The sequence below is a fragment of the Parasteatoda tepidariorum genome, chromosome 3, assembly GCF_043381705.1.
Source record: "Parasteatoda tepidariorum isolate YZ-2023 chromosome 3, CAS_Ptep_4.0, whole genome shotgun sequence".
Lineage (NCBI taxonomy): Eukaryota > Metazoa > Arthropoda > Arachnida > Araneae > Theridiidae > Parasteatoda > Parasteatoda tepidariorum.
In genome coordinates, this window is record NC_092206.1 from 70,343,489 (window position 1) to 70,357,166 (window position 13,678).

General features: G+C 29.4%; 1 protein-coding gene across 11 annotated transcripts in view; it reads left to right on the plus strand.

Annotated features, from left to right (window-relative positions):
* The window catches only part of LOC107444027 (xaa-Arg dipeptidase), a 44,244-nt gene extending 31,337 nt beyond the window's left edge, over positions 1 to 12,907 (plus strand). For 7 of the 11 annotated variants that reach the window (XM_071178827.1, XM_071178824.1, XM_071178826.1 and 4 more), the window contains 4 exons: positions 1,482 to 1,631; positions 8,471 to 8,612; positions 10,462 to 10,710; positions 12,534 to 12,907. In XM_071178827.1, the coding sequence (XP_071034928.1) occupies positions 1,482 to 1,631; positions 8,471 to 8,612; positions 10,462 to 10,710; positions 12,534 to 12,817 (825 nt within the window). In that variant the 3' untranslated portion in view covers positions 12,818 to 12,907. Of the gene's footprint in view, positions 1 to 1,481; positions 1,632 to 6,845; positions 6,996 to 8,470; positions 8,613 to 10,461; positions 10,711 to 12,533 lie in introns of all 11 variants that reach the window. The other 4 variants (XM_043045328.2, XM_043045325.2, XM_043045326.2 and 1 more) reach the window with 1 other exon arrangement.
* Positions 12,908 to 13,678: the final 771 nt, after the last annotated feature.

The window sequence follows — 13,678 nt, forward strand, 5'->3', positions numbered from 1 at the left end:
ATGACCGCACTTAACATATATTTTTAGAATGATTGCCAAAAAGGAAGTAAAATGTATGCACATTGTAGGTCACTAATTAATATTTAAGTGAGAGAAAAAACTAAATACAACACAGAAACTCTTGCTTTTTTTTATCAAGATAACATTTTTATCAAACAACATAAAAATTATTCCTTTTTTTATCAAGATAATTTTAGACTAAGCATTTCATAAATTCAAAAAAAAAAAAAAAAAAAANAAAAAAAAAAAAAAAAAAAAAAAAAAAAAAAAAAAAAAAAAAAAAAAAAGAAAAAAGAAAGAAAGAAAAAAAAATCTAAAGGAAAATAATTAAAAATTAAAAATAAGCAAAGGTCAAAAATTGAACAAAAATCGAAAATAATCAAAAAGTCAACAATAAAATTAAAATAACCTCATTAAAATATAATTATAAAAGTTCACGAAAAATCGTTTAATAAATGCTTAGAATACGAAAGATGTTTTTATTCCTTTTCTATTCACGCTATATGCTGCTAGAGGCAACGTTTCAAAACTGAAAAAAAAAAAAAANAGAAAAAAAAAAAAATGAAAAAAAATTGTGATCGCCAAAAGGCGATCACAGGTTACCCATTGGCAAAATAGTTGTCTAATTTTTGTTCAGCCTCGGTAAGTGAAGGTCTTGGCATCGTTTTTTTTTCTTGCTTCAACTCTAATCTTTGGGACCGTGTCAATCAGTTTGGGACTCTCTTTATTTGTGATATTCACCTGGATTAGTACTGAAAACGATCCAGTTTGAACTGTAGGTTAGAATTTCTGATTCTTAATTAAAGCAATGAAAACAAAAATATAGTTCAAATGATGTAATTCTCTTTTATTCACAACTTAAGAAGTATTTATGGGATCTCTCTGGTTCCATATCTCAGAAATAAACTTACCTACTTAATGTATAACAAAATTAAAAGTTAAAAAAAAAAAAGAATTCTAAAAAAAATTATCAAACAGCAGCTGTCACCATTGCAACGCATGCAATGACGACGCATGCGCACTGTTGAACACAATTGAAAAGTGTGATGATGTCCAAATAAGGTGCGCTCGTCATCAAACACAAAACAACACCCATTTTGCCGATGGACAATAAACAGTAAGAAAATAATCAATAAGTAAAAATCACAATACGCGAATTTTACTGATTTATATTATATTATTAATAATTACCGAAATAGAGTATAGACAAACGTTACAATCAGATTTTGTAAATCGGAAAATTATCAAATCGAACACAAAAATCGAGAATGAAAAAAAGTTATAAACAGAAACATTCCATTTGTCTACTTTTAGTCCTGTATCTGCACTAGCCCTCTCTCCTCAATTAAGAAAACTTTTCTACACCTATTTAAACAAATCGTATTATTCAGATACTATGTTACTGACTATGTTTTTTCATTTTTTATTACATCCATATTTTCATGCATAAATTTTTCCCCAATCGTTTCTTTTTATTTTAGATTGTTGCTTTAGGAAGTCCAGCTGAAGAGTCAGGGGGAGGTAAGGTGAAATTAATCGAATATGGAGCATTTGAGGGAATAGACGCAGCCATGATGGTTCATCCAGACAATATAAACTGGTTTCAACCAATCCTTACTTGCCTTCTCAGTGCAAGTATTTTGAGATTTCTTTATAATAATGTTATTATGTGGTGTACAAATTTTTAGTCTTATGGAGTTAAAAATAGTTTTTGTCCAAACAATTTTTGAAGCTTATTCAAAAATCATAAACAGAAATAGAAGGAAAAAAAATTTTACTTAACCATTTGGCCGGTTCAGGAGATAACTTTGCCAATGTAAAATCACGGATTACAAGTAAATTCAGTTATTTTATTTAATTATATATTTATCTGCTTTATTATTTAAAAAATCATCTCATCAATTCAAATATTTTTTAAAATTGTCATCTAAAAAAAAAAAGACTAAAAAAGGAGAAAAAAAAACTGTTGTATTTACTTGCTGCCCGGTGATTTTGTATTGACGTCTTATCGGCCAATTGGTAAGGTACTAATTTTTTTTTCTATTACTGTTATTGATTTGTATAAGTTTCAAAACATCATTTTTTACAAGAAAAGGAAAGAAAGTCAACTCATGAAACGTAATAAGAGTCCAAAAGTAATGATACTGGGAGTTAGTTATACTGAGATTCCTTGATATTGTTAAAAATTTGACATTCTATAATTCACAAAACAGAAAGTTTATTTGCCTACTAAAGTTGTCAACTAAAGTATATGAAATAAACGATATGAAAACTTAGCTGTTATACTTTAGTGGACAAAATTAAGAGATGGAAGACATTTTCCCAAATATCTCAAAAAATACTGAATATAAATAAATGAAATTTGGTATGGATATAGCTTATTCCATGATAATAAAGTATGCAAAACAAAAAGGAAAGTGCCATTCACTGGCAAGACCTATTGCCACTAAATCCAATATAGTCTGAACTTCAGGATGAAAGATGACAATAAAAGTGAGGCTTGCACAGTGTGTGTTGCCTCTAGTATGGTGTATGGTCACCCCTGACAGACAGATAGCATGCACAACGAGTATGCATGCTGTTAATAAGGGAGTTAAGGAGGACTTGTGGAAGACCCTCCCTCCCATACTTCCAGAGCAATTTTTAACTCCAGAATGGCTCAGGGGGGAGGTTGGCGCATCGCAATAGCTCTCCCAAGAGCATCCCAATCATGTTCAATAGGATTCAGGTCAGGGGATTTGGCTGGCAATCCATTCGTTGAATATCCTCGCTTTCCAAATACTCATCAACCATGAGAGGCCTATGCGGTCGCGCATTGTCGTCCATAAAAATGAACTCAGGGCCAACAGCGCCCCTGAAAAGACGCACATAGGGCTCTAGGACCTCCTGCTTGTACCTCTGGGCATTCACGGAACCATTGTCAAACACATGGACATCTTCTCCATGAAAATTTTGTAATATTCATTTGAATGATAAATTATGATAAATGATAAATTATTATTATAAATGATTCATTTAGATCAGTGATTCTCAACCTTTTTTTTGTCGCGGCACACATTTAACGATTTCAAAATTTGGCGGCACACAACGAAAAAGATAAGTCTAAAAGTTATGTACTTACTTACAATACACTGTGTAAAATAGTTTATGATAATAATTTAAAATGTAAAATGAAATAATATAATATGTACTACAAAAGCAGCGTTTATTAAGGGATTAATTACAAATGAATAATACTTTTAATAAGAAATTTGAGCTTGATATTTTTTGATTATTTCATTTATATTTGGTCGCAAAAATGCTACTCTCATATCGGCTTCTACATTTAACAGTCTCGACCTTTTTTTCGTTTTTATGTTGGTTAATACTGAAAATCCGAATTCACACAAATAAGATGTAGAAAATTGTAACAATATTTTCAAGTTTTTTTGGTTATCATTGGATAATAGCATCTAATGTTAATCCAAAATGAATGAATTGATTCTTCTGAATATTTTAAAATTAAATCTCTAGAGATTGCTAGAGAGCGAAATTAGTTCTTCCTCTTCATTCTAAGTTAATTCAAATACCGAAGTATTCGTCATCACAAATGGATTACATACCCCATCAAATTTTTCTATATCTAAATTTGGGAAATAATGAATAATACTCTCCTCTAATGTTGTCAAATGGTCAATAACAATTTTATGTATAGTTTTATTAAAATCTTTTGGGACTGACTGAAACTTTTCCACATATCCTTCCTGAGCTTTATTCTTCCATAAAGTTATTTGTTTTTGGAATCATACCAGTTTATTTGTTGAGTTTAATATATTTTCTTTTGGCTCTTGCATACTTGAATTTATGTTATTAAAAATAACAAAACATGTCTGATAAGTAAGCTAGTTTACTATATTTTTTCTTCCAACAAATGAACAAAATCATAATTTTTATTTTTTTCAAAAAACATTTTCATTTCTTCTTTAAATTCCAATACACGAGATAAAACTTTTCCTCTGGACAACCACCTTACTAAAATAAGCAGTAACAAGAATTCGTACTTAGCTTCCATAGCTTGGCATAAATTACTAAATAAGCGACTTTTTAATGGTCTTTATTTTATATGATTAACCACTTTATATAATTAACTAAAAATCTTCGTTACAATATTCATATATTTAAGTACTTTTCTTTAATTTAAACTTTACTCGTAATAAAAAGAAACATTATAATTTTTACTATATACATTTCCATAATTTGACGGCACACTTTAAGAATTTGACGGCACACAAAAGTGCCGCGGCACAGTGGTTGAGAATCACTGGCATAATAGATCGTAGTCGGACTTGAACCAAGAATTTCGTCACTAACATTCATTGGTCATTTTAACATGTTTAAAATATGAACATGTTTACTTTCATATGAGTGTGTTGGTGCCAAAGGCTCTAACAGAATTTTCGTTGCATCAAAAAAGCTGATTGGAATAATTATTTTTTTAAAGAAAAAACTCGCTTAAAAAAAAAGACAATTACTGGGCATTGAAAACCGTATTTTGCCTTAGGGTAATTTTAATTCCTATCAGGCCTTCATCACAATTTTTGTAACAAAGGCTTTAACCTTTTAATGCCTAACTTTTTTTTGTTTTGTTTGTTGTGCTAATTATCTCGTGTTGCAAGAAGTAACATCAAAGTATAAAACAAATTTCATTCAGTCATAAACATTAACTCTGATTCAACAATAAGAAATTCTCTATAAATGCAATGCCTTAAGATCATGATACTCTTTTGTATAATACGAAGAATTATGTTTGCCCAAGATTTTAAATAACACAGAATTAATTATATGGAATTAATATCCTTATATTTCATTCGAATTAACCTGCAATGAAACCTATTTCGTATAGTCGAAGTATACGGATTAGAAAATTATCCATTTTTTATCAATTAACAATAAGAAATCTAACTGGCTGTCTAACACTATCAACTAAACTTTAATTTTATTATGACTATCAAATGATTTTTTTCATCTAAAACGCATATGTAATGATTTTTTTTTTTCAAATATAATCTAAATTAAATCAATTCAACAGTGTTTTGATCAATAATGTCAGTGTTTGAATTTCCTCAATGGAAATAAAACCTTATTACTTTTGCTCACAAGAAAAGGTCTGTTACTTATTAAACTTTTACCTTTACCATCAAATTTTGTTTAGTCCTGTTTGGTTAAAAAAGGTTTGTTAATAGTCCGAAACAAATTACATTGATAGCATATGTATCGCTAACATAGAGGAGGGCAATTTACGAGTTTTTTATAATTATATACAATTAGAAAATCGGTAAAAGCTTGTTTTTGATTGAGTAATATTTTTGGAAATTTTTTTGAAAATGGTTTGTTTAGTACGAAACAAGCTACTCTGTAAGCATGTATGACCCTGACATAGAAGTGGACAAATTGCTAATTTTTTATAATTATTTGCAGTGAGGAAATCGATTGAAACTTGTTTTATATTAAAAAGTGGGCGTCAATATAAAGGAAAATATAAAGATATGCTAAGAAATATTAATGGAAATTTTTTGAAAAAGGTTTGTTTAGTACGAAGCAAGCTCCTCTGAGAGCATATCATAAAAAAGGACAGTTTGTGAATTTTTTTATAATTATTCGAGATCAGAAAATCACTTAAAACTTGTTCTAGATTTAAAAGTAAGTGTCAAATTTGAAGAAAATTTAAATATTTGCCAAGAAATATCAATTGACAACTCTTAAAAAAGGTTTGTTTAATCCGAAGCAAGCTACTCTGAGAGAAAATGTAAATCGCTAACATAGAAGCGGACAGTTTGCGAATTTTTTATAATTATTTCAGATCAGAAAATTGCTTAAAACTTGTTCTAGATTTAAAAGTGAGTGTCAAATTTGAAGAAAATTTAAAGATTTNGAAAAAAAAATGAAAAAAAATTCTGATCTCCGAAAGGCGATCACAGGTTACCCATTGGCAAAATGGTTGTAGTCTAATTTTTTGTTCAGCCTCGGTAAGTTAAGGCCTGGGCATCTTTTTTCTTTCTTTCTTGTTTCAACTCTATCCTTTGGGACCGTGTCAAACAGTTTGGGACCCTCTTTATTTGTGATCTTCACCTGAATTAGTATTGAAAGCGATCCAGTTTGAACTGAAGATTAGAATTTCTGATTCTTAATTAAGACAATAAAGACCAAAATATCGTTCAAATGATGAAATTCTCTTTCATAAACTACTCAAGAAGTATTTATGGGATCTCTCTGGTCCCATATCTCAAAAATAAACTCACCAACTTAATGCATAACAATATTAAAAGTGAAAAAAAAAAAGAATTATAAAAAAATTATCAAGCGACAGCGGTCACCATAGCAACGCATGCGCACTGCTTACTATTACTCTTGAACACAGACGAAAAGTGTGATGAAGTCCAAATAAGGTGAGCAGGCCCACGCCATCAAGCCCAAAACAACACCCTTTTTGCCAATGGGTAATAAACAATAAGAAAATAATCGTTAAGTAAAAATCACATGACGCGAATTTTATCGATTTATATTTACTATATTATTAATACGAGTAATTATCGAAATAGAATATGGACAAACATTACAATCAGATTTTGTAAATCGAAAAATTTCCAAATCAAACACAAAAATCGAGAATGAAAAAAAGTTATTAACGATAGAAACATTCCAATTGTCTACTTTAGTCCCGTATCCGCACTAGCGCTCTCTCCTCTATTAAGAAAATTTTTCTGCAACTCGTATTATTCAGGTATACCCTGACTATGTTTTTCCATTTTTTATTACATCCATATTTTTATGAGTTAATTTTTTTCTCCAATTGTTTTTTGTTTCAGATTGTTGCTTTAGGAACTCCAGCTGAAGAGTCAGGGGGAGGTAAGGTGAAATTAATCGAATCTGGGGCATTTGAGGGAATAGACGCCGCTATGATGGTTCATCCAGACAATATAAACTGGTTTCAACCAATCCTTATTTGCCTTCTCAGTGCAAGTATTTTGAGATTTCTTTATAATAATGTTATAATGCGGTGTAAAAAATTTTAGTCTTATAGAGTTAGAAAAATCTTCTGTCCAAAAATTTTTTGAAGCTTATTAAAAATCAAAAACAGAAATAGAAAAAAAAAATTACTTAACGATTTGGCCGGTCCAGGAGATAACTTTGCCAATACAAAATCAGTTATTTTATTTAATTATATACTTAATAGCTTTATTTTTTTTAAAAATCATGTCATCAATTGAAAGATTTTTTTAAAATTGTCATCTTAAAAAAAAAAAAAGAAAACTGTTGTATTTACTTGCTGCTTGGTGATTTTGTATTGACGTCTTATCGGCCAATTGGTAAGGTACTAATTTTTTTTCTATTACTGTTATTGATTTGTATAAGTTTCGAAAAATCATTTTTTACAAGAAAAGGAAAAAAAAAAAGTAAACTCATGAAACGTAATAAAAGACCAAAAGTAATGAGACTGGGAGTTGGTTATACTGAGATTCCTTGAAATTGTTGAAAATTTGTCATTCACAAAACAGAAAGAAAATCAATTTGCCTACTAAATTAAACTGCTAAAGTTGTCTACTAAAGTATCTGAAATAAATTATATGAAAACTTTGCTGTTATACTTTCAATGAGAAATTAATGATCGTTCTATAACTTTTTGAGATTAGCTTTCAAACTTTTCATAACAAACAAATTATTTCTGTTTAAAAAAAATCATCCCAAACATTTTATTTGTTTCCGTAACAGCATAAAAAACTAACATTTTAAAATTGGAAACAATTCTACATGGTTGTAGGCATTTATTTCATTATCGATTTATAATTTTTGTTTTTAATTTTTATTGCTGATTAAAAGAAATAATATAAAAACACTCTTAAGATTACATATTGTTCGATATAGTTTGAATAGTTTGAAAATTGGGATAAATTTAGAAGCCTAATTTAACATGTTTTTTTTTTATAGATAATAGCAATATTTTTTTACACTCTTTAGGAAACAACTTTAAATGCTTTAAACAAAATAATAATTTAAACGCGTAATAATAGAAATTTATGTATTATTAATTTTTGGACTGATTATGAAACTAAATGCTTACAATTATGCATTTTATCAGATGTGAGTTGTTCTCGCTTGAAATTAATTTTTAAATTAGGCAGGGATTATATAAATTTCTATCAGGATCAAGGGGAAAGAACTGCTTAGAGGAATTGTTTTCCCTCAGAACAACAATCTTCACTTCGTAATAACTCTCGGGAAGAATAGATTTTCCATGTTATTGATTTGTCAAAACTTAAGACTTTCTTAAACTGAAACCAATGGTAATCTGATCGTTCTTTTTGTGAATCATAGACTTAAACTGTTCTTTCCCTTTGATCTTCATACATGAAAATTTTGTAATATTCATTGAAATGAGATAATATAGTCTCTATGATTTATTTCTGTCTTTCAATATGTTGCATCATTTCAGTTGACTGTTGATTATAAGGGAAGAGAATCTCATGCAAGTGCTTTTCCATGGGAAGGTGTAAATGCCCTGGATGCTGCTGTGACACTATATCAAAACATAGGCTTACTTAGGCAACAAATGAAACCCTCTTCTCAAATACGCGGTAATTTAGTCAATAATTATTTTGACATAACTATTTTAAATCACATGAAAATATAAAAACATGGTGGCTCAGGGAATAGAGCATTCGTCTCCCGATGAGGTGACGCAGGTTAGTATCCCAGCGGTGGCTGGCTGATACAAGTTCTTCACCCGGCGAACACCGACCACAGTGCTCACGTAAAATATCGCTAGTGGTAGATGGATAATTGGTTAGAATCCCTTATCATGTGAGGTTTTCGTGGTTTTTACTTCCTGTTACACAAATGCGGGTTAGTTCCAGCAAAAAGTTGTCCTTCAAAAAGACTAGTTTGACCCAATGTTTGATCCAGCAATTCCCTTGTCTTCCGTGTTGGATTCAAAATTACAAAGCTCTAGAGTTGAACATAGATAGTCACAAACTTAGCTGTTCGATACCGGTCGTAAAATAAAATAAAAAGAAAATATAAATGCCGAAATTTAGAAGAAAACTCATTGTTTTTATGATTACATTTACTTAGTTTCGTAGTTGAGACTTATTCTGTTAAGTAACAGTGTTCATTAAGTGTTTATATATCTAAGTTACTAAAATATGTATTTTTGCAAAAATTCGGATGTTTTATAATGTGAATTATAAATGAACTCCAAGATTGAAGTACGCTAAGATTAGTATGAATTCTTCTATATAAATGATTCTAATTAAAATGTGAGGAAGATGCTTCTTTCTCTGAAAAATACATTTATTTGATTAAAGGGTCTAGATCTAGATTAATCCAATACGAATCTACTACAGAGAAAAAAAAAATGCATACACGCATCTTTTTCAACTAAATAAATATAACAATAAGAAGTTATTTTATGATAGTTTTTATTCATGATTTATATTTGTTCGAAAGTTATTACAATTTTTTCATTTTTTTCAATTTTTTCTCTTAAATAATAATTATTTATCTTTTTGTTGTACAAAAATGTATCCCTCTCGCCTTTCTCATTTTATAAGCTGACGTTTGGCGTGATGTCAAAAGTAAAAAATAAATAAATAAAAAATGTGCGAGAGAGATTAAATGTTACCAGACAAAAATCTGAACATCTAAATTGAAATTTTTAAAAATTATGAAGATTGAAGTGAGATCTGTTTCCAAAGCTAACTGATATATGATATAAGATTATCGTTACATATGGTTAACAAATAAAATCTCATTAATTCTTCTTCTCATTAATTCTTCTCATTAATTCTTCTTCTCATTAATTCTTCTTCTCATTAATTCTTCTTCTCATTAATTTTTCTTCTCATTAATTATACTTCGCATTAATTATTTCTTCTCATTTTATCACATGTTCCGTATTACGATTTTTTTAAAAAAACAATTGATTATTTTTATTATCCAGCTATCCTTTAATTTCGTTAGGATTAACGTATTAATAAATTGCGCTTGCATAAAATTAAAATAATTATATATTTTATAAGCAAAATTATCTTTTTTATTGACTTTTAAGAAGAAAAAAATTTGTTAAAAGATCAAGGGGGAAGAATGATTAATGTCCATGAAAGCTGATTCTGAGAATTTGCGTACGAATAGGAAACACGCTTTTTTTCACAACACGGCCCATCTTCACTGAGTTATGACTTACAAAGGAGAACCGATTTTTCACGTCACCTATTTTTTTATGTAACCAAACTTAATGCTACTATAGTGTACAATAGTATAACATTTACTTGTAAAATCTTCTGCAAATACTGCAACTATCATTATTTATTTTAATTTCATGAAGTATAAACTATCTCCATTAAGTAAAATAATATCTATACAAATGTTTTTGGGCAGTTTTTATTTTAAATATAATAACAAGTACTTTTTTAAAAATTTTAATAGCAATTATCACGAAAGGTGGGACAGTCCCAAACATAATACCAGCGGAATCTAGACTTGCAATATATATTCGAGCACCCGTTAAGAAAGAATTGCTTGAAATCAAATCCAAACTTGAAAAATGCATCGAAGGAGCAGCTATGTCAACAGGATGTGCATATACAATAAATTATGACAAAGAAGACAGCTGCGATGATCTTGTAACAAATAAAACAATGTGTGAACTTTTTACCAAATTTGCAGAACGATTTGGTAAGTATTCTTTTTTTTGTTGAAAATCTTACGTAATAGAGCCGTAATTGCTCTGGGGATAGAACGTTTGCCTCTCAATGAGGTGAACCGAGTTCGAATCTCAGCGATAGCTAGTCGGTACGAATTTCGCACCCGGCTCTCACCGAACACAGTGATGACATAAAATATTCCGGTGGTAGATGGATCAAGGGTTAAAGTCCCCTCTCGTTCAGGCTAACAGTGGGAGGTTTTGATTTTCCTCTCCGTGTAACGCAAATGCGAGTTAGCTCCATCAAAAAGTCCTCCACGATGGCAAATTTTTTCTTACTCTTGATTTAAAAGTTCCCTTGTCTTCTGGATTGGGTTTAAAATTCCAAGGCCAAGGAGTTGTAATTTAGTATAACCTGCCATTTCATTGTTTATGTTACTGCTGAAGCTTAAAAGTCGTTAAATTGTAATTTACCTACCTAATGTGTAGATTAACTAGGATGATCTGGTAAAGTGCAGAACCTAGCGTTTTCTGAATTTTACATGGGTAATGTGCACATTAAACAGCTTCTTCAACAATTTTTTTCTCTTTCTATTAACTAATTTGTTGATTGTTTGACGTAATAACTTGATTCAATTCACTAGCAAGCAAAAATAAATAAATAAAAACATTTTAATTTCCTTGAAAGTTTGATTGTTTATAAATTTTTTTTTAATTTGATGATTGATTTTATTACTTAATTTGTTGATTGTATTAACTTGAGTCGATTTTTTTAAAATACGAAAAAAAAGAACAAAAACATTATTTTAATTTCTTCAATTGTAATAATATTTACAAGATTTGATTCTCAGTATTACAGTTGTTATTTTATTGATGAATGGTTTTATCATTTAATTTGTTGATTGTATTCCCTTGATTTGAATTTTTAGATATCGAATTTCAGATATGGAGTTTTAGAGAAATAATGTGTTAATTTCTTTATGTTTTTTAATTTATTGATGACTGAATCTTTCAACTTATTTGTTGATTGCTTGATTGTATTAACTAGATTCTTAACATAAAAAAAATAAAAATAAATCAGTATCATTATGTTAATTTAATCACTTAATTCACTTTAAAGAGTAACATGTAGATTATCTAGGTAATTTTCAAATTATCTAGGTGGTTTGAGAAATAAAACAATATTCGACACTATAATCGATCACCATAGATAATCAGCAAATTGCCTAGATAATCTGTAGCAGGGGAGGCGAACCTTTATACACCAACGTGCCATTTTTTCCAAAATATTGTTTAATGAGGTCATAGACGTGCCGTCAAATAATTTTGCCTTCTTGATTATTGGGAAAATAATAAGACTAAATACTATCAACTCAAAGCTCTTTAATTACATTGAAAAAAAAAATATTTTGCAATGTCTCAGTTATACGCGCAATTCAACTTAAAGTAACATTAGTGGGACTTCTGTTGTTGCAGATTAGATGACAAATAACTTATATTAGGTTGTAAGATGTTAGTTTAAGCAGGATTGCTTATTTTTTTGTCAGTTATTTATTGTTAGCTTATTTTTTATGGTTATTAATTGCTTTTTTAGCATTAATTGTTAATTTTTACATTAATAATTGTTTATTTTGCGTGTTTTTTGTGAATTTTAATTTAATTGTTACATAGTGTAATAGCATTTGAGTAAGAACAATTCATAGTGTAATAACAAATGTGATCGGTGGCGTGCCCAAAATATTGTGTAAATATTGTGTCGAGTGCCATAAATGGCACGCGTGCCATTGGTTCGCCATCCCTGATCTGTAGAATAATTTCCGCATTTAGATTTTAACATTTATATTAATATTCGCAGGATTAGCTGATAATGGTATGCCCGAAATTGTTCCTGTCGGATCCACGGACATGGGAAACGTATCATACGTTGTTCCGTCAATTCATCCCCACATAGGCATTAACACAAATTCAATCTGCCACACTAAAGAATTCACAACAGCGACAGGATCACCTGATGCTCAGTTGCCAACTCTGAGTGCTGCCAAAGCAATGGCCATGACTGTTTTGTCTCTGATGAGAGACCGGCAAAAACTTGATCAGGCAAAAGCAGAGTTTAAAGATCACATGACTGATCTTTCATAAACGTGATGGACATTCTGTTCATTGTTAAATTGTGGAGTTAATGTTATTTAATGTGCTACAATAAAATTGTGCTAATGTAAAATATAGTAATTGTTGTGTTCTTTTTATTCTTGGTTCTTTTTGTTTTTGGATAGATGTGCCAGTGAATATTTTTAGTTTCAGCGAATATGCAATATTCAGAAAATATGCAATATAATTTAATAGCTGTATTTAATATAGTTTAATTGCTTCAAGATGTCACTAATTAAGTTAACAGGTCATGCGTCATGCCAGAATGTCAATCACGTAAATTTCTTTTAAGAATTTCTAAAAGGAAGTTTTTTCCTTATGTCTAAATTAGAATATACGTTTCCACCTATAACTGATACAAAATTGTATTTCTTATTTTTTACCTTTGGTAAAGAAAAGTTTAGAAATTAAAAATATTAATTTCATTTCCAATACTTAATATTAATTTTCAAATCCATAATATGTGTACCCTTTTGACTTCATGTTTGTTAAGGATTCTTAAACTATATATAATGGCCGATGACTATAGAACATCATGTGTACTCATGATACTTTTATTTTACTATTCGTAAATTAATTTACAGCTCAGTTTGCTAGAATTATATGATGTATTTTATGTAATTATACTGGAATTTATATTTTTGAAAATATATATGTCCAATACCAAACTATCTTAACATTTTGTGCTAAATTTGTATACAAGGGGAATGATGCCAAGATGGGAATGAAAAATCTCTTGAAAAATTGCAACAAATTTAAAATACTGTATGTGAAATCATGAGTATAGCTATAAATTTTTCTTATGGCTGTTGTAACTTTTTCATAGCATTACTCAATCATATTTAAGTATAG